Consider the following 22,553-nt stretch of genomic DNA (forward strand, 5'->3'; position numbering starts at 1 on the left):
TCTTGCGGCTCGGCTCTCCGGCTCACGGCGTCCCACGTGGTGTCCAAGCGCGCGCGTCTGTTGTGTGAAGTATTAGGTGCACGTGACCTTGTGTTGGACTTGTGATCGGGATCCGCCTGGCTGTTTAGGTGAAGCAATAGAATAGGTGGAGCGCTCCTAAATAAAATTCCTAATTAAGGATTCTTGGTTGTAGGATGTTGCTGGTATGTTAGCAGTGGTCCTCTGTACTCTTAAATGTGTTTCGGGACTCCACTTGGTCCCTTCATCAGTAAGTGGAGGACTTGCGGTATCTGCATGGTATTTATTGGGTGGACCATCAAAATTCAATCAATCAATTAAAGTTCAATTCATCATTTAAGGTTGATTCGGAAATTGTATTGGTCTGTGGCTTATTAGGAAAAATGTTCCATTGTGAAACAGGAAGCTGTCCCAATATAAAAACAGGAAAATATCCCAATATAAAAATAGGATTAAAAGTAGAATTAAAAGTAGAGGCAGAGTCTGCCAATCTTAGGGTGTGAAAATATAGGATATGTAAAATGGAGATATAGAAATAAAGATATAGGATATGTAAAATATGGAGATTTAAATAGAGTGTATATATTGGTATGTGACGAATAAGGGAAACTATCGGTGAGAACATGAACTATATAAATGCAGGGTGTGTGTATATATATATATGTGTATATATATATATATATGCATATATATATATACATATATATATAGGGGATTATATAGAACAGGGGTCTCCAAACCCCGGCCCGCGGGCCACATCCGGCCCGATTGTGCGTTCGATCCGGCCCGCCCGCAGCTGGCAGGTTGCAGGAACCAAATCCGCACAACCGCCCAGGGGCGTAACGATCGCGGTCGCAGAGGATGCGACCGCGACCGGGCCCGGCGGTGGGGGGGGCCCGCAGCTCCGTCGCCCCATCGCAAGTAATTTTAACATTTTTATGTAAATGGCTGGTCGCTTGGGCCCCCGGCCTCTGTGAGTAGTTGCGCCGCCCCACCAACCCCAGCCCTGCCTCCATCCATTCGGGCTCCGCCTCCACCCATTCAGGCCTGGTGGCGCTGTGATATCGCGCCAGCCAGGTCTCGCGGGATCACACAACGCACGCTGGAAGACAGGATTGTGGGCTGCAAGCAAGAGCAAGAAGGCGGGAGCGGAGCAGTCTGACGAGGTAAGTATTTTTTTTTTAAATGTGCACACCACCACTGCCTGGCTATAACTCACAGGGGGGCACCTGGCATGGAACTAAATGTCAGGCAAGAAATCCTCCACAGGGGACCAATGGGGAACAAAAATATATTTCAATAAGAAAAAAAGGCAAAAAAAATGGAAAAAAAATTAAACAGATAACAGAGGGGGCAAAAATGCAATATATACACACAGGGGATAAATGATTATGGAATATATACAGAGGGGGCAAAATGGATATATACAGGGCCCCTCTATTTATATCCATTTTGCCCCCTCTGTATATATTCCATTTTCCCCTCTTTATCGATATTCCACTTTCCCCACCTGTGGAGCAAAATTGTATATATCTTATTTTGCCCCCTCTCACATTGTATATATTCTGAGTGAGAGGGGGCAAAATAAAAATATATTCTGAGTGAGAGGGGGCAAAATAAAATGTATTGTGAGTGAGAGGGGGCAAAATAAAATGTATTGTGAGTGAGAGGGGGCAAAATAAAATGTATTCTGAGTGAGAGGGGGCAAAATAAAATGTATTCTGAGTGAGAGGGGGCAAAATAAAATGTATTCTGAGTTTGCTGACATTGCTGTTCTGATGGGGACATTGCTGTGCTGATGGGGACACCGCTGATGGGGACATTGCTGTGCTGATGGGGACAACGCTGATAGGGACACGGGTGTCCCCATCAATGGTGTCCCCATCAGTGGTGTCCCCATCAGCACAGCAATGTCCCCAACAGCAGCGTCCCCATCAGTGGTGTCCCCATCAGCACAGCAATGTCCCCAACAGCAGCGTCCCCATCAGTGGGTGTCCCCATGATGGGAATATTGTTTTTCTGATGGGAATATTGTTTTTTTGATGGGAATATTTTTTTTTTTATGGTAATATATTGCTTTTCTGATGGGGACATTGCTGTTCTGATTTGGCCATTGCTGTTCTGATGGGGACACCGCTGATAGGGACACGGGTGTCCCCATCAATGGTGTCCCCATCAGCCGCGTCCCCAACAGCAGTGTCCCCATCAGTGGTGGCCCCTATCAGCTGCTAATGGGGACTCCGCTGATGGGGACATTGCTGTTCTGATGGGGACATCGTTGATGGGGACATTGCTGTGCTTAAGGGTGACACGGCTGATGGGGACATTGCTGTGCTGATGCTGACATTGCTGTGCTGATGCTGACATTGCTGTGCTGATGCTGACATTGCTGTGCTGATGGGGACATTGCTGTGCTGATGCTGACATTGCTGTGCTGATGCTGACATTGCTGTGCTGATGCTGACATTGCTGTGCTGATGGGGACATTGCTGTGCTGATGGGGACATTGCTGTGCTGATGGGGACATTGTTGTGCTGATGCTGACATTGCTGTGCTGATGGGGACATTGCTGTGCTGATGCTGACGGGGACATTGCTGTGCTGATGCTGACATTGCTGTGCTGATGCTGACATTGCTGTGCTGATGCTGACATTGCTGTGCTGATGGGGACATTGCTGTGCTGATGGGGACATTGCTGTGCTGATGGGGACATTGTTGTGCTGATGCTGACATTGCTGTGCTGATGCTGACATTGCTGTGCTGATGCTGACATTGCTGTGCTGATGGGGACATTGCTGTGCTGATGGGGACATTGCTGTGCTGATGGGGACATTGCTGTGCTGATGGGGACATTGCTGTGCTGATGGGGACATTGCTGTGCTGATGGGGACATTTTTGTGCTGATGGGGACACCGCTGATAGGGACACGGGTGTCTTTGCGTTGTTTTGCTAAAGTTTTTTCTCTTTTGTTCTCAGTCATATCATGCTGATTACAAAAACGATCCATGTAAAATATATACATTTAATTTAATTTTAATACATAACTGATTTTTTTTTCCGGCCCCCGAATACTTGTAAAATCTTCAATGTGGCCCTCCTGTTGAAAAGTTTGGAGACCCCTGATATAGAACATGGAAAAAGTGGTTGTTCCTTAGGAAGGGGTCCTATATCCAAATGGATTTATTAATATCGACTCTGATCCATGTAACAAAAAACCCAGTAGTGATAGATATACCATTTTGTTTATGGACCATGGTATATAGTGTTAATTAGGTATGTTGGAACTTTTGTACATTTTTCTTTATTACCGGACTTGGTAGTATGGTTGTTCCATAAAGGAGTTCCAAGTCTAAGAAGGGCTGTTAGTCTTATATCTATATGGGCTTATTAAGTATTATTATTGGTCCATATAACAAAGGGCCCGATACTGATGAGGTACCTAGTTTATCTGTAGGGCCAAAGTGTATTATAGAGAATGTGGTACTTGGCATTATAGCTGTTCCATAATGGAAGGTTCTAGAGATTTAGAACCTTCCATTATGGAACAGCTATAATACAAATACTACTCTGCAGCGCAACTATTATACATTTAAACAAAGGTATATTTCAAACTATTTTTCAGTATTACCAACCGCTGGGAAAGGAGATCACTTCACTGTACTGCATCGAAAAGGATTAAAATTTATTGTTTGACAGCATTAACATTTGCACGGCCCATACAGCCAGCCATTAACTTATATCACCCCTTTTTTTCCATTTTTTTCTATTATTTATTTTTAATTATTATTATTATTTTTATTTTTACTATAACCATTTATTTATATGGACTTGATTCACTAATTTTTTCACGAAAACTTTATTAAAGCCTGGTACCAGCCATTTACCATACACCTTTTCACCTTTTATCTGGCACACACAATCAGTGCCCAGAGCCTTTACTCATTCATCTTACATTTAAGAAAAACCCCATATATAATTTTAATTATGTATTTAAAATAAAACTATTTTATCTAATCCCATCTATGAGTGTGCCTGCTACTTTTTTTACCATATATTGCTCCTTCTTTGACTGGGTGAGTGAAACCAGTAGTTCAGCACCTCTGCCATTCAATTGAGCAGTTGAGCCACCTTATTGTACTATTTTTTAAACATTTCATTGGAAAATTTTCCAACATTGTTTGAAAATTCTTCATAATTTCTGTAAGTAACTTTGGCAGGATGCATATTAAAATAAGGAACTGAAGCAGTTAATAATATTGTTGATAATAATAATTTATATTCCCCTATTATATCATGGATCAATCTATGTTTATACCCCAGCTACAATATCTATCCTCAGCATCTCCTGGAATAACATAAAGCCATCACACAAGGGGTAGAAAAGACACCTTTTCTCAGATACAGCAGTTATTATACAATTAGTTACATTTTATTATGACTATTTCAAATATCATGGTCATATTACTTAACCTATATCATGTATCTGGCTTATAGTCTGATAAAATAGGCAGATTATAATAGGAACTCCTCCCCTAAACATAGTCTAAAATACTAATAGAGGTATAGCATCACAAAATTGACATTCAACTGTTCCATTGCTTCCACTAGTCTGACTTTTTAGGGATTGTCCCTAATTTTCAGAGACGAACACAGCAAATTTGGTGTGTCCCAGGCCAAAAATGGGCATGTCTCTTATATAACCCAACCAGAAGTGGGCATTCCCGGAAAGTGTCTGGCACTCCCAGGGCAGGGCTTATATAAGCCAACTTTACCAAGAAGAATGTTGATAAGTATGCTGCTTATCTGCAAACAACTATCACTTAAAGGGATTATCAAGTTAAATAAAAACAATAACAAAGGAAGCCATACTTAAGGTCCCTTTACATAGGCTAAAAATCCGACAGACAATTCCTAATGAGCGTTCATAGGAATGCTCATTAGTGATTATCTGGCGGTGTAAAGGTGCCGCCGATTATCCGATGAACGAGCAAAACACTCATTTGTCAGGCAATTGGATCGTTTGTGCAGGCACCCAAATTATTGTTTACCGGCAGGAGATCATGCTGTGTAAACAGCCTCTGCTGCCAGCAAAGAACAAGTCTGTATGGGGATGATCGATGGCATTAGCAATTGCTCCTCCCCATACTGTGGAGGAGATCACTGCATGTAAATACAGAAGTCTCCTTCACTGACGCTTCCCGACAATCACCTGCTAAATTGGCCCGTGTAAAGGGGCCTTTACTACCTTTCTCCCCTACCACTTCCAGCGCTATGCTTCAGTCCTCCCCGCTGTTGACACCTTCTTTCTGGCTGCTTATGTGACAGGTCACCGTGCAGCAAATCATTGGCCTCCACAGTATATGGGACATCACAACTGAAGCCAGTGATTGGCTGCAGCGGTAAGCTGTGTGCACGGGACATCACCGCTACAGCTTAGAAAATGAACAGTGATGGGGAGAATTGGGGAATAGTGCTGGAAGCAATTGCAGCCAGTATAGCTTTCATATCACCAAACCAGTTTATGAAATAAAAGCTGAACTTTGGCTGCTAAGAGCAACAAAGTTTGTTTTTTTTAACAGTTTTGATAAATTTGACTCTATGGGGGTGCTAAGGAAAATTGGCACCACGACATGGAGTTTGATTGGCTGTCATGGCCAGCTTTCCTTAGTACCAGTTTTAATAATCGTCCCTTATTGTGTCTGCATAGCTGGGGGATAGGTGATGTATAGAAAACTATGTCATTGTTCAGCTACTCAAAATCATGTTTAGAACTTAATAATAGGGCTGAATCTCAACCCTGCAACATGTATACATTTTAAGGTGTGCTTCCTAAACCTGTCGTTATTGTACCCTAACAAGTATGATTTATCCGCTTGCAGAACAGTTTCTTTTGGGCCTTCAGGACCAAGCGATTTTTTTCATCAACGCATTTCAAGAGCCATAATTTATTTATATTTCTTTCAACAAAGCTGTAAGATAGGGTTTCTTTTGTTAAAGGCTATGGAAACCTTGGAGGGCATTATTATTGCATTGTTCTTATTTTAATCTAAAAAGGATTTTTCCATTTGGTCTGTATTCAACATTTTTAACCGTTTTCTACAGCCTTCAGGTATTCACTGCCTCTGCAGACTGTTCTTTATCCTTCTCACTGATATCCATCTGCAGCTCAATCTGTAGCCCTTATCTCTTTACTCCTGACAGCTCCTAAACACTCAATTAAGCTTGGTTTACACACTCCAGATTAACTTCTTTCTCACACCATACATCTTGACAAAAGAACACCACAAAAATGACATGTGCTAAGACACAAAGGTCTTATCTTAAAGGGGTTGTCCGGGTTCAGAGCTGAACCAGAACATACCCATATTTTCACCCAGACAGCACTCTGATGTTAGCATATAAGCATTTTATGCTTAGATGCACTCCCTTGCCCTGTGCAGGATCACACAGGGCAAGTTTTTTTTATTTACAATAACACACTGCCGTGCTAGGGCAGTGCTAAAGCCCGCCCATCAGTGCCGGATTTAGAACGAGGATTTAGAAGTGCTCACACAAAGTGCACTCTCTCCTCACTGCCAAAGACTAGCTAAATACGAAGTCTATGAGCATGTCTCCAGTATGTCTATAGCAGCGAGGAGAGACAATGCTCTGTCTCAGCACTTGGGCTCTCACTGATCAAAACCTTTGATTTGGCACTATGTATGACATATCAAAAGTTGGTTTAATGTACAGGTACGCATTAACTATAAAAGCAATTTGGACAGTTATTAGAGTAGGGATGGCCAACCTGAGGCTCTCCAGCTGTTGCAAAACTACAACTCCCATCATGCCCGGACAGTTTACAGCTATCAACCTACAGCAGGGCATGGTGGGAGTTGTACTGTATATACAATAAGACCAGAGACATGGGGGAATGAATGGACATTTGAAAAATAACAGAACAACATATCAAATGAGAATGAGTCCTTAATTATCTTACAGATAAGGGGTGTGAAAGTTTTATGGTCTCTAAATTGATGTTATCTCAGAGACCTGGTGCCCGGACTATGTCTATAGAAGACTCTTTAGATCTTGTAGTCTGTCATAAATCCCAGGGACAAATTCAGTCCAGTATTTAAAGTGTGAAGCAATGTTATAAATTTGTAAATACATTATTTATTTATTTTTTTCATTTGTATTTCAATTACATTTTTACTTTCTTTGGGATTTAAAGTTACCTTTTATTATGAGAACTTTAATGTGTTCTTCATTGTGTCCTGAGCTACAGAAATGCTTAGCCACAGGAAAGTGTAGCTTCTTCTCTTTAATTGTGTGGTGGTGGGAACTCATCCTTGCATTGAGTTTCTGTCCTGTTTCTCCAACGTAGAGGCCTTCAACAGGACATTTAGTGCAGAGAATCAGATAAACAACATTAGATTTAGAACATGTGAATGTCCCAGGGATCATATAGTCCCAGTGTGTTAGGGATCCGGATCTTATCTGTTCTCATTATATGTGAACAGGTTTTGTATCTTCTTATATTACAGGGTTGGGTTCCTTTTATTGTGGTACATGGCCTTGAACTTGATCTGATCAGAATATTCCTTAGATTTGGAGGTTGTCGGTAAGCTAGTAAGCGGGGATCTGGGAAGATTGTTTTTAGTCGATCATCCTTACGTAGGACATGATGTTATTTTTTGGCAGTTTTCCTCAGTACCTCTAGTTGTGGATTGTAGGTCACAACCAGAGGTACATGCTGGTTCTGTTTCTTTTCATTGTATTGGAGAAGTTGACTTCTGGGGATCTTGGTGGCTCTTGTGATCTGATCTTCAATTGAAGCAGGATGATAGCCCTGGTGTAAAAATGTCCTTTTCAGATATTGTAAATGCTTATCCCTGTCTGATGGGCTGGAACAGATTCGGTTATATCTGATGACTTGACTATAGATGATGGACTTTTTAATATGTTTGGGGTGGAAGCTGTCCCATTTGAGGTAAGTAGGCCGATCAATAGGTTTTCAATACAGGGATGTCTGTATTGAGCCGTCTTGAAGTTTTAAGGTGGTGTCCAGAAAGCTGACTTCTGTGTGTGAATAGTTGAGGGTCAGGTTTATGGTGGGATGGAATTTGTTGAATTGTTCATGAAATTTTATCAGTTCATGTTCAGAGTCGGTCCAGATTATTAGGATGTCATCAATGAAACGTAAGTAGGCCAAGGGTTTTTGGGGCAGGATACCAAAAAGTCATTTTCCAGTTTTGCCATGAAGAGATTTGCATATTGCTGTGCCATTTTACTGCCCATGGCAGTCTCAGTGCACTGTAAATATATCTCCTTGTCAAAAGAGAAATGGTTATGGGTGAGGAGGAATTTGGTCATTTGTAGTACAGACTCTGAGACGATCCCATTCGCCTCCAGGTATACTCGGCAAGCAGTTAATCCATCATCGTATGGGATATTCGAATACAAGGATTCCACATCAATGCTGGCCAAAATTGTGCCTTTAGGTAGGGGACCTATGGTTGACAGTTTGTTCAATAAGTCAGTGGTGTCCTGTAGATAACTTGTTGTGTTCCTCACTAATGGTTTGAGGATGCCCTCTATCCAACCTGGGATTTTTTCAGTGAGGGTTGCCACACCTGCAATGATCGGCCTCCCTGGATTCCCTGCTTTGTGTATTTTGGGAAGCATGTAGAATACTCCGATCCTGGGACTCTCAGGTACCAAGTCTAAAAGTTGCGTGGATCTTGCAGGAAGACTCCTCATGAGCTTTTTTAACTCTCTCAAATATTTCTGAGTTGGGTCTCCCTCCATATTGATATAGTATCGTGTGTCTGTGAGTTGTCGGTGTGCTTCTTCTACATAGTCCAAAGTTCAAAAGGACTATAGCGCCACCTTTATCTGCAGGTTTTATGTTGATTCCTTTGTTGTTTTGTAAGGTTTGAATCGCCCTCCTTTCCTGTATGTTGATGTTGAATGTTTCTTTTATATGTTTGTCCATTGCAGACTGTACTACATTTCTAGAGGAGTCAATGTACTGGTCCAAAATGGTATTGCGGCCAGGGGGAGTGGTCCAGTCAGATAGTTTTTTGTCCACCATGCCAATTGTGTTTGGCTGTTTGAGAATTCTCTCTCCTGTTTGTCATGGAAGAACTCTTTTAGTCTTAATCTCCTAAAATATTCCTCCATGTCACTGCAGAGTTCTGTTTTGTCAAGACTTTTGGTAGGGCAGAATGAGAGTCCTCTGGAGAGCACCTTGAGTTCCACATTATTTGGTTTGTATGATGACAGATTAATGACACAGCTGACTTTACCAGGTTCCTGATCGATATTCTGATCCATCCTGTTAGCTTTGGCTTGTACTCGATTGGTGTGTGAATACTGCCCCTCTCTAAGTTGAAGTCTGTGGAGTTTCTTTTTCTTGTTGGCTATCAAATATAGTTGTAGTGTTCTGTAGTATTTTTGCATTCCCAGGACCAAATTCTCGGTAAGTTTGCCCTTTAGCATTTGTATTTCCATTTGAATCTTTTTTTTTTTTTAGCTGTAGAAAGTCTTTCAGAAGCCCTGTAGCATAAATGTTGTGCATAAGGAGTGTTGTAGGTGTGCAGCATAGTATTCTATAAGCAAAGTCCTTTGGGGATTAAGTATTCTTTCTTGCATGTGGTTAAAAAGAAAATGTCGCTGTCCAGGTGTTCCAGTTTCTTCAGAAGATTCTTTAAACCCATCTGTGTATGGTACATTATGGTATCCTCCATTTGGTCAAAAGAAAAAGGAAAAGGCTGGTACCGTGTTAGCCAATAGAAAACTAGTTTAGTGCTCTCATTAAGAGAAACAAAATAAGAATATTGCATGTTTAAGACCTTTTAATGGCTAACAAAAATAGAAGTAATGATGTTACATAGTGAGCTTTTGAGACATCACCAGTGCCTTCATCAGGCATACTACAAGAATATATGAATAAACAGCAATCTATATACAATAAGAACAGAGAAATGGGGGAATGAATGGACATTTGAAAAATAACAGAACAACATATCAAAGATCTTGAAAATGAGTCCTTAATTATCTTACAGATAAGGGGTGTGAACATTTATGGTCTATAAACCTCTAAAGCTCGCTATGTAACATCATTACTTCTATTTTTGTTAGCCATTAAAAGGTATCAAACCTGCAATACTCTTATTTTGTTTCTCTTAATGAGAGCACTAAACTAGTTTTCTATTGGCTAACACGGTACCAGATTTACTTTACTTTTTCTTATGGCCTTTAAATTGATGTTATCTCAGAGACCTGGTGCCCCTACTATGTCTATAGAAGACTCTTTAGATCTTGTAATGTGTCATAAATCTCAGGGACAAATTCAATCCAGTATTCAAAGTGTCAAGCAGTGTTATAAATTTGTATTCCCAAATTCTTCTAGCTCTTTGGGATTTGAAGTTACCTTTTAATATGAGAACTTTCATGTGTTCTTCATTGTGTCCTGGGCTACAGAAATTCTTATCCACAGGAAAGTGTAGCTTCTTCTCTTTAACTGTGTGGTGGTGGGAACTCATCCTTGCATTGAGTTTCTGTCCTGTTTCTCCAACGTAGAGGCCTCCAACAGCACATTTAGTGCAGAGAATCAGATAAACAACATTAGATGTAGAACATGTGAATGTCCCAGGAATCTTATAGTCCTCCGGCATGCTGGGTAAGATCACAGCAAGCTGGAGGAGGATTGCTGCTATAGCCTACAATATCTCAGCCTATATTTGAGCTAGAGCTAGGATTGGTCTTGTTTTAAAGCTTTAAAACAAGACCAGGGTCCCTGTGCTAGGTGCCATAAAACCAGAGATACAGCCTTTAGAATTTGAGTCAGGAGTGAGAGTTACGGGTTTATGTAGCTTAAAAACAAGGCCAAGATCATGGTTCTAGCTCAACTGCAGTCCAAAAAAGAGTCATCAAAAGGCCCCATCACATTATATACTGCTCATTTTCATGTTTGCACACTATAGAAAAAAGTGCTGAACTATGTGCACTCACACGGCCCCAGCCAGTGGAGAGGCCGATGCTTTTTCCTATGGTGTGCAAGAACGGCCACTGCTGCTGGTTTACAGGGTGGTTATAACAATGAAAATTAGCCGTGTATAATTCGACGGAAAAATTAATAGGAATACACAAAAAGTGCATTTTTTATCATTCTTTAGGAGGACCAAAACAATTAAAGGGAATGTGTCACTTCAGCAAATTACATTTATCATTGCTGACTGGATTCATTTTTCCATCACATTATACACTGCTCCTTTCCATGGTTACGACTACCCTGAAATCCATCAGCAGTGGTGATAGTGCTTGTACACTATAGAAAAAAGTACCAGCCTATGTGCGCTCCCACGGTCCCGGCCACCAGAAAGACTGGCACTTTTTCCTATAGTGTGCAAGCACAGCCACCACTGTTGGATTGCAGGGTGGTCTGTAACCATGGAAACGAGCAGTGTATAATGTAATGGAAAAATGAATCCAGCCAGAAGAAGAAGCAATATGGATAATAACAATACATTAGTAAGTGCCTTGAATTAACTTTGTCTACATGATAAATGCTACTTCCTGATATGACATGACCCCTTTAATGCTTCCTTCATAGGAACAGATAAAGAAATCTCTTGTAAACAAGGATTAAAAATATTCAACATTTGAGGGAGAATATCTCCTGGTATTTCCTGTAAGCCCCTAAGGGGATACATTAACTGTTAAATAGCAAGGGGCTTTATTTTTGCACAGGGTCCTTCTACTGTCTATGTCTGCACCTGCCTAAACTAGTTATCTTTGCTCAGTCTTCTGGTCTCAGAAAATTTAGATCATCTTTCAGTTAAGTGGCAGTTAGATTATTGGATTCCGAATTTAAACGAATTTTTGCTATTTAAGTGTTGCCAAATTGAATTCTAAAATAAGAAGCACTCAGTCTTTACAGTATATATATGTATATTGTGTCTATGTCAATGTCACAGCCAGACAGCTGAGAAGCGCTCACAGGAGCTTCTCAGATCCTCCTCCTTGAATTTCTTTGTTTTGGTTTAGTTTCTCATCTCGTTAGTCTATCTCAGCTGTCATGCAGTTAGACTGATCGCTACCCTTTAAGTTCCTCCCCATAATGCAATAGTGTGTGGCTGATACAACTTCCTGGAGTGTGTGTGCATGTTGTTCCCAGTTCCCAGTTCCCTGTTCCCTGTTCCCAGTCGTCAGTCGTCATTCGTCTGCAAGATAAGTGCTGTTTATGTATTTATGATTTTGTCTTTTCTGGATCCAGGTGACCCTGACTCCCTCCGTGTCAGTGTAGGGAGCCGGTGGTCGTGTCCCTTCACTATTGTAGGGTCTTCAGGTAATAGATAGCCGAGGAACGTGGATATGCGGCCATCCACCTTTGGGGTGTTCGCATAGGCTGAGCAGTGAGGGAGAGCGGCAGGTCTATTGCAGGGGTCTCCCTTTGTTCCTTAGTTGTGGATCCAGAGAGACATGGTTTATATGGTATTGTCTTGTTTCCTGTACACCACATGACATTATCAGCCACCCCAAGTGTCAGTGTCATTATCCTGTACCCCAAGTATCAGTGACATTATCAGCCGCCAAAACCGTCTCAAGCATGGATCCGGTTTCACTTTTGGCTGAACGCTTTCAGGGTCTTTCTTTGGAGGTAGCTGATCTCCGTAAGACTTTTTCTCAGTTTCAAGTGACCGGTTCAGCTTGCGTTCATGGAGTTTGTGCTGAGCCTAAGATCTCGCTCCCGGATACGTTCTTCGGGGGTAGTGAGAATTTTGTGCGTTTTAGAGAGGCTTGCAAACTCCATTTTCGCCTTCTTCCCCATTCTTCTGGTGATGAAGAACGGAGGGTGGGGATCATTATATCGCTGCTCAGGGGTAACGCTCAGTCCTGGGCCTTTTCGCTGCCGGAGGGGGCACGGCCCCTTCGTTCAGTGGATGAATTCTTTTTAGCCCTGGGTCAGATATATGATGATCCGGATCGTATTGCTCTGGCTGAGTCTAGACTACGTCTGTTATGCCAGGGTAAACAATCCGCAGAGATATACTGTTCAGAATTTCAGAGATGGGCAGCAGATACGGGTTGGAATGATGCTGCACTCCGAAGTCAATTTTGCTATGGTCTTTCAGAGGGATTGAAAGATGCATTTGCCTTTCATGAAAGACCTACCTCCTTGGATTCTGCTATGTCTCAGGCTGTTCGTATTGACAGGCGTCTTAGAGAGAGAGGAGGGATCTCTCCTTCCTGTCATACTCAGTCCCGGGACAGTGCAGCGGTCTCATTCTGTGCACAGGGGTCTCAGTCGCTGTCAGCCCCTTCTGAGCAGGAGTCCATGCAGCTGGGATTGATTGCCTCTGACAATAGAAGATTCAGCCCGCAGGGGAGGGTTTGTTTTTGTTGTGGAGGTATAAATCATCTGGCAAATGTTTGTCCCTCTAGGAGATTCAGGCAGTTTTCTGGGAGTAATAAAGAGACAAAAAGGAAAAAATCTTTTAAAAATGTTCCGTCTGTTACTATTGGCAGGGTTGAGGCGGAAATTGAAGGTTTTCCGTTTGCTTGTAGTTCCCGTTTTGTCCTGCCTGCTAGGGTGGCGCTAGAGAGCAAGAGCATTTTTTTGTGAGATTTTTGTGGATAGTGGAGCAGCTGTCAACCTCATTGATAATCAATTTGCAATAACTCATGGTTTCCAGGTATGCACTTTGGGAAAGGATATTCCTGTTTTTGCTATTGATTCAGCTCCACTTTCTCAGAAATCATTAAAGGGCATAGTTCACAATATCCGTTTAATTGTGAGTGATGCTCATGTTGAGGATGTGTCATGTTTCGTCCTTAGCGGTTTGCCTACTCCTCTAGTGTTGGGGCTACCCTGGCTCACTAAACATAACCCCACCATTGATTGGCAAGCGAGGCAAATAAATGGTTGGAGTAACTTTTGCAGAGAGAATTGCCTCATAACATCTGTTTCTGAGGTTTCTACTAAGACTGTACCACCTTTCCTCTCTGAATTTTTGGATGTCTTCTCTGAGAGTGGAGTTCAGGGTTTGCCTCCGCACAGGGAGTATGATTGCCCTATTAATCTCATCCCAGGCGCCAAGCTGCCTAAATCTCGTTTATACAATCTCTCCCAACCTGAGAGGGTCGCTATGCGTGCTTATATCTCTGAGAGTCTGAGAAAAGGACACATACGACCCTCGAAGTCACCTGTTGCCGCTGGTTTTTTCTTTGTTAAGAAAAAAGATGGTTCTTTAAGACCTTGTCTGGATTTCAGGGAGCTGAACAGTATCACTATTCGTGATCCTTATCCGCTTCCTCTGATCCCGGACCTGTTTAACCAGGTTGTTGGGGCTAAAGTCTTTTCCAAATTAGACCTAAGAGGGGCATACAACCTGGTTAGGGTCAGAGAAGGAGACGAATGGAAGACGGCTTTCAATACCCCTGAGGGCCATTTTGAGAATTTGGTTATGCCTTTTGGTTTGATGAATGCCCCAGCCGTTTTTCAGCATTTCGTCAACAACATTTTTTATCATTTAATGGGAAAATTTGTATTAGTGTATTTGGATGACATTTTGATTTTTTCTCCTGATTTCAAGACTCATAAGGAACATTTACGTCAGGTCTTGCTCATCCTGCGGGAGAATAAATTATACGTGAAACTGGAAAAATGTGTGTTTGCGGTTCCAGAAATCCAATTTCTGGGGTTTCTTGTCTCCGCTTCTGGTTTTCGCATGGACCCCGAGAAGGTCCGCGCTGTGCTTGAGTGGGAGCTTCCTGAGAATCAGAAGGCGCTGATGCTTTTTTTGGGCTTTGCCAAATTATTACAGGAAATTTATTTTGAATTATTCCTCTGTTGTTAAACCACTCACTGATATGACCAGAAAGGGGGTAGATTTTTCTTCCTGGTCGGTAGAGGCGCGTAAGGCCTTTTCTAATATCAAGGAGAGTTTTGCTTCCGCTCCCATCCTAGTACAACCTGATATTTCGTTACCCTTCATAGTTGAGGTTGATGCTTCAGAGGTAGGGGTGGGTGCGGTCTTGTCTCAGGGTTCCTCTCCTGCCAAATGGCAACCGTGTGCCTTTTTCTCAAAGAAACTCTCCTCCGCAGAGAGAAATTATGATGCGGGAGATAGGGAATTGTTGGCCATCAAGTTGGCTTTTGAGGAATGGCGCCATTGGCTAGAGGGAGCCAGACACCCTATTACCGTGTTTACTGACCATAAAAATCTGGCCTACTTGGAGTCAGCCAAGCGTCTGAACCCGAGACAGGCCAGATGGTCTTTGTTCTTTTCAAGGTTTAATTTTGTTGTTACGTTCCGCCCTGGGGTTAAGAATGTGAAGGCAGATGCCCTGTCACGTTGTTTTCCGGGAGGTGGGAATTTTGAAGACCCGGGTCCCATTTTGGCTGAAGGTGTGGTGGTCTCTGCTCTTTTTCCTGAATTGGAGGCAGAGGTGCAGGCAGCCCAGTCAGAAGCTCCTGATCTTTGTCCTCCTGGGAGGTTGTTTGTGCCTCTCGCTTTGAGACACAAGATTTTTAAAGAACACCACGACACGGTCCTTGCTGGGCACCCGGGGGCAAGAGCCACACTGGATCTCATCGCTCGGAGATTCTGGTGGCCTGCGCTTCGTAAGTCGGTTGAGGGTTTTGTGGCAGCTTGCGAGACTTGCGCTCGTGCCAAGGTCCCTCATTCACGGCCATCAGGTCCTCTCCTTCCTTTGCCCATTCCTTCCCGTCCTTGGACACATCTGTCCATGGACTTCATAACGGACTTGCCTCGTTCCTCGGGGAAGTCTGTGATTCTGGTGGTGGTGGACCGTTTTAGCAAAATGGAGCATTTTATCCCTTTTCCTGGTTTGCCCAATGCTAAGACGCTGGCGCAGGCATTTATTGACCACATTGTCAAATTGCATGGGATTCCTTCAGACATAGTCTCTGATAGGGGCACGCAGTTTGTTTCCAGATTCTGGAAGGCTTTCTGTTCTCGCTTGGGGGTTGGGTTGTCATTCTCTTCTGCTTTCCATCCGCAGTCGAATGGCCAGACAGAGCGCGTCAATCAGAATCTGGAGACATATCTGCGCTGTTTTGTGGCGGAGAATCAGGAGGATTGGTGTTCTTTTTTGTCCCTTGCTGAGTTTGCTTTAAATAACCGTCGTCAGGAGTCCTCTGATAAGTCACCATTTTTTGGTGCATATGGGTTCCATCCGCAGTTTGGGACTTTCTCGGGAGAGGGCTCTTCTGGTTTGCCTGATGAGGACAGATTCTCCTCGTCTTTGTCATCTATTTGGCAAAAGATTCAGGATAATCTAAAGAGCATGAGTGAGAGATATAAGCGTGTGGCGGATAAGAGACGTGTGCCTGGTCCGGACCTGAATGTTGGTGATCTGGTGTGGTTGTCTACCAAGAATATCAAATTGAAGGTTCCCTCCTGGAAGTTGGGTCCTAGGTTTATTGGGCCTTACAAGATCCTGTCTGTCATCAATCCTGTTGCCTACCGTCTTGATCTTCCTCAGACTTGGAAGATCCATAATGTTTTTCATAAGTCCTTATTGAAACCTTATGTTCAACCTATTGTACCCTCGCCTTTGCCTCCTCCTCCGATTATGGTTGATGGAAATCTTGAATTTCAGGTCTCTAGGATTGTGGATTCTCGTCTTGTCCACGGTTCCCTCCAGTACCTCGTTCATTGGGAGGGTTATGGTCCTGAGGAGAGGATGTGGGTCCCAGTGACGGACATTAAGGCCTCTCGTCTCATCAGGGCTTTCCATAGGTCCCATCCTGAGAAGGTGGGCCCTGAGTGTCCGGAGTCCACTCCTAGAGGGAGGGGTACTGTCACAGCCAGACAGCTGAGAAGCGCTCACAGGAGCTTCTCAGATCCTCCTCCTTGAATTTCTTTGTTTTGGTTTAGTTTCTCATCTCGTTAGTCTATCTCAGCTGTCATGCAGTTAGACTGATCGCTACCCTTTAAGTTCCTCCCCATAATGCAGTAGTGTGTGGCTGATACAACTTCCTGGAGTGTGTGTGCATGTTGTTCCCAGTTCCCTGTTCCCTGTTCCCAGTCGTCAGTCGTCATTCGTCTGCAAGATAAGTGCTGTTTATGTATTTATGATTTTGTCTTTTCTGGATCCAGGTGACCCTGACTCCCTCCGTGTCAGTGTAGGGAGCCGGTGGTCGTGTCCCTTCACTATTGTAGGGTCTTCAGGTAATAGATAGCCGAGGAACGTGGATATGCGGCCATCCACCTTTGGGGTGTTCGCATAGGCTGAGCAGTGAGGGAGAGCGGCAGGTCTATTGCAGGGGTCTCCCTTTGTTCCTTAGTTGTGGATCCAGAGAGACATTGTTTATATGGTATTGTCTTGTTTCCTGTACACCATCCGTGACAGTCAAATAGATTGCGTATTGCACACATTCTAAACTTGGAGCATTTAGTCAATTTATGTCAACATTTTTGTATCAAAATGCTATATAGCCATTCATATATGCAGGCAGTTGAAGCCTCCATACATAATAGCATTTAATACATATAAAACAACCAGTGAAATACATTGACACCATCATCATTAACCACCATTTTTTGTCTGTGTGTTATAATTTGTATGTTTTTTTTTACCTCTGTACAGAGATCCACCAAACCAAAAAGGATAGTTTTTCAAGATGAAGTTCAACAATTAGGAGACGTGAAGCGGAAAGTCACCAAGGCCATCTATTTCTCAGAGAAAGGCAGTGACACTGGAGCTTTGAGTCGATCCATACCCACTGGATACCAGCCAAAACCTTATGTTGTACCAGATTATGTTGTGTAAGCATAAAACTGTTGAGATTTTGTGTGCACTGATATATTCACTGATAGAAAAGAGCAATTGATGGATACTGCAGGACCCCAAATTGAATCTAAAGTAATGCCCCATACCGAAGTACACAGAAGAGCGGACAAGACACAATTTAAATAAAGCCAATCAGAGGCATACTGAGGTAAAGTAGGGCAACACTGATTCTAAGGATGCCATAATACAGCGTCCTCTTGCTCAGAGGCTTTTAGAAACCATAGTATGCTTGTGTGCAGAATACCTTTGTATATAAACCATTTTAGTTACTTCTTTTATATGTATAATTCACAACAGTTACTCACCGTACGTAGACACTTTATATCAACAACATTCAAATAGTATAGAAAAATAGGATAATCAAGATTTTTTTCCAATGAACTACAATCAGTGGTCCCAGATTTTTAGTACACATTTCTCAGTATTTTTTTTTGTGTATGAAACAATAAGGTAGATTTACTAATACTGTATAATTTTAAACTTAGATGAGAAAATGTAAAAATGTGCCACAGTGGCCGGCTCACCTTTAGGCTCTCTAGTGTAAGTTTTTTTTTATCACCTATTGGTTGGATTACCTTGTGCCAGAATTTCATCACATTGAAAGTTACAACCCTTTTCATTCCCCTTGTTGATCAAGGCAAAAAAAGTGTCTGCAATACTTAATAAATGTTGTCCTTGGGCCCATAGATATGGCACATTTGCAAATCTAAATCTTCCCTAATGAATGTAAGATTATGTACCATGGAGTTTGTATGTTCTATTTGTGCTGGCATGGCTTTACGTCCAAACTCTTCAAAGAAACCTTTTACCGATCCTGTAGATCAATTGGCTTGCTATGAAATAGCCTCAATGTGTGTGAGATAGGGAAACTGATAGGACTTGATGCACAGTAAGGGCTCATTCACACAAACGTGTGCTGCCCGCTGCCATATTGCGGCCCGCATTTGCGGATCCGCAATACACGGGCACCGTTCCGTGTGCATTCCGCATCACAGATGCGGACCCATTCACTTCAATGGGTCCGCAAATCCGGAGATGCGGAACGAAAGCACGGAACGGAACACTACGGAAACACTATGGAGTACTTCCTGGGGTTCCGTTCCGTGTCTCCGCACCGCAAAAATATAGAACATGCTCTATCTTTTTGCGGAACGGACGGATAGTGGTCCCATTCAAGTGAATGGGTCTGCGATCCCCATGCAGCTGGGCCACCATCGGTGCCCGTGCATTGCGGACTGCAATTTGCGGTCCACAGCATGGGCACAGGCTTGACATGGTCGTGTGAACAAGCCCTAAGTTGTAGCACTATATACAGTGCTGGCCATAATTATTCATACCCCTGGCAAATTTTGACTTAAAGTTACTTTTATTCAACCAGCAAGTAATTTTTTTTTGACGGGAAATGACATAGGTGTCTCCCAAAAGATAATAAGACGATGTACAAGAGGCATTATTGTGGGGGGAAAAAAAACATTTCTCAGCTTTTATTTACATTTGAGCAAAAAGTGTCCAGTCCAAAATTATTCATACCCTTCTCAATAATCAATGGAAAAGCCTTTATTGGCTATTACAGCAATCAAACGTTTCCTATTATTGCAGACCAGCTTTTTGCATGTCTCCACAGGTATTTTTGCCCATTCATCTTTAGCAATGAGCTCCAAATCTTTCAGGTTGGAGGGTCTTCTTGCCATCACCTTGATCTTTAGCTCCCTCCACAGATTCTCAATTGGATTCAAGTCTGTACTTTGGCTGGGCCACTCCAAAACGTTAATGTTGTTGTCTGCTAACCATTTCTTCACCACTTTTGCTGTGTGTTTTGGGTCATTGTCATGTTGAAATGTCCACTGGTGCCCAAGGCCAAGTTTCTCTGCAGACTGCCTGATGTTGTCGTTGAGAATCCTCATGTATTGCTCTTTTTTCATGGTGACGTTTACTGTGATTAGGTTCCCTGGTCCATTGGCTGAAAAACACCCCCAAAGCATTAGGTTCCCACCACCATGTTTGACCGTGGGGATGGTGTTCTTTGGGTTGAAGGCTTCTCCTTTTTTACGCCAAATGAAGGAAACATAATTGTGACCAAACAATAAAAAAAAAAATTCATCTGACCATAACACAGACGACCAGAAGTCTTCTTCATTATCCAGATGAGCTTTTGCAAAGGCCAAGCGAGCTTTTGTGTGCCTTATCTGAAGAAGTGGCATCCTCCTTGGTCTGCATTGTGCAGTGTCTGTTGGATTGTCTGCCTTGAGACATTGCCACCAGCAGAGCCCAGATTCACCAGGATGGCCTTGGTGGTTATCCTTGGATTCTTTTTCACCTCTCTAACTATCCTCCTGGCCAGCACAGGTGTCACTTTTGGCTTCTGACCACGTCCTCTGAGATTTTCCACAGTGCGGAACATCTTGTATTTTTTGCTCAAATGTAAATAAATGCTGAGAAATGTTTTTTTCCCCCACAATAATACCTCTTGTACATCGTCTTATTATCTTTTAGGAGACACCTATGTCATTTCCCGTCAAAAAATTACTTGCTGGTTGAATAAAAGTAACTTTAAGTCAAAATTTGCCAGGGGTATGATTAATTATAGGCAGCACTGTAGGTAGCAGAAATTGAATAAACACAATAAGTGAACCTTTTATCCATTTGTTACATCTGACTCAATGCTTTTAAAATAGACCTGCGTGGTTCCCTCTTTACCATGTTTCTATAGGGCCTCTTGTACACGTTTCCGTTCAATTTTGTGTTTTCCGTATACGGTCTGTATACGGAACGATTAATTTCAATGGATCTGCAAAAAGCAGAAGGTACCGTTTCCGTATTTCCGTTTTTCCGTTCCATTCAAAAATAGAACATGTCCTATTAGAGTCCATTCACACATCCGCAAAATTGATCCTCATCCGTTCCGCAATTTTGCGGAGCAGGTGAGGACCCATTCATTTTCAATAGGGCCGGAATGTGCTGTCTGCATCCGCATTTGCGGATCCGCACTTCCGTTCCGCCAAAAAATAGAACATGTCCTATTCTTGTTCGCAATTGCGGACAAGAAAAGGCATTTTCTATTAAAGTGCCCGGCAATGTGCGGTCCGCAAAATGCAAAACGCACATTGCCGGTGTCCGTGTTTTGCGGATCCGCAAAACACATATGGACGTGTGAATGGACCCTTATTGTCCGCATAACCGACAAGGATAGTACTGTTCTATCAGGGGCCAGCAGTTCCATTCCGCCAAAAACGGAATGCACACGGACGTCATACATATTTTTTGCAGATCCGTTTTTTGCGGACCGCAAAATACCGAAAAAGCCATGTAGTCGTGTGCAATAGGCCTAAGAATGGGACCTGTGACTACTTTCTACTATTTGACCTGTGATAATTGGGTATGATGTTCTCTGTTCTGCAGCAAGTATCCAGAAATCAAGAGTGCAGAGGAAAGGGACAATTATAAAGCTGTATTTAATGACCAATACGCCGAATATAAGGAGCTGTATTCAGAAGTTAGAAGTGCTTTACTGAAGTTCAAAGAATTGGATACCATGATGAAAAAACTAACTAGTGGATCTCAGAGTCAGGAGGTGAGTCCATAAGCAATATACTAATATGACTCCTAGAGAATTCTATGGTTGATACAGTACTTCTGAGTCCTGTATAACATAATGAAAAATATATACCGGTAAATGTGGCATTTCAGAAATAATAATAACCTACAGAATAAGGCCCTCTAGTCATTTTTAGAGCACAGTGAAAGATGTTTGTTTGTTTTTCCAATCTTACCAGACAACTAATTTTTTTTAAACATTTTTGAATACAAGATATAGTAAATCAAATGATGCCAATAAAAAAATACATCTTGTCTCGCAAAAAAGATAAATCCTTCATACAGCTTTGTGAATGGAAAAGTAACAAAGGTGTAGGCCTGGAAGACTGAGAGGGAAAAAAACTTACAAATGAAAACTGGCCTTCTCCTAGAAGGGTTAGGTCATCAGTATCTGATCAGTGGGGTCCGACACCCAGGATCCAGTCCGATCAGCTGTTTGAACGCCGTGGCCTTCTCTCTGCTTTCCCTATGACGACAAGTTCATCGATCACATGGCCTAGTCGCAGCTCAGCCCTATAGAAATGAATGGGGCTGAGCGCGATAACAAGCACAACCACTATACAATGTACTGCGCTGTACTTGTTAAGCTGCGAGAAGGCAGTGGCGCTCACAGGCACACCCTGCCTTCTCAAAACAGCTAATCAGTGCAGGGGGGGGGGGATCCCGGGTGTCGGACCCCCACCCTTCTCAATCAGATACTGATGACCTATCAGCAGTAAAAAAAAATCTTGGAAAAGCCGGAATTAGACTTACCGGTAATTCAGTTTCCACGAGATCACCACGACGGCTACAAGGAGATTGACCCCTGACCTCTCTAGGGGCAGGAACAGAGAGAGGGTTTAAATCCCCCCCTCCCACCACCAACACCAGTGTGTCCAAAATTACAGAGACAAGCAAAAAAGGTGGTGAGAACAAAGCATAGCAAAATAAGAGGGTATTACTTCATAACCTCCTAGAAACTTAATAAGGGGTAGGGAAAATATGTGCCGTCGTGGTGATCTCATGGAAACTGAATTACCGGTAAGTCTAATTCCGGCTTTCCACCTCATCACCACGATGGCTACAAGGAGATATAAAAAATTATAGCCTGGGGGGGGGGAACCGCCTGAAGGACCTTACGTCCAAAAGACAGG

General features: G+C 42.7%; 1 protein-coding gene across 2 annotated transcripts in view; it reads left to right on the forward strand.

The window, feature by feature from the left end:
- The window catches only part of OCEL1 (occludin/ELL domain containing 1), a 56,394-nt gene that overhangs the window by 22,048 nt on the left and 11,793 nt on the right, over window positions 1-22,553 (forward strand). For both annotated transcript variants that reach the window (XM_040417470.1, XM_040417471.1), the window contains exons 3-4: window positions 17,623-17,801; window positions 21,226-21,397. In XM_040417470.1, the coding sequence (XP_040273404.1) occupies window positions 17,623-17,801; window positions 21,226-21,397 (351 nt within the window). The remainder of the gene's footprint in view (window positions 1-17,622; window positions 17,802-21,225; window positions 21,398-22,553) is intronic.

Source organism: Bufo bufo, chromosome 2 (assembly GCF_905171765.1).
Source record: "Bufo bufo chromosome 2, aBufBuf1.1, whole genome shotgun sequence".
NCBI classification, from domain to species: domain Eukaryota; kingdom Metazoa; phylum Chordata; class Amphibia; order Anura; family Bufonidae; genus Bufo; species Bufo bufo.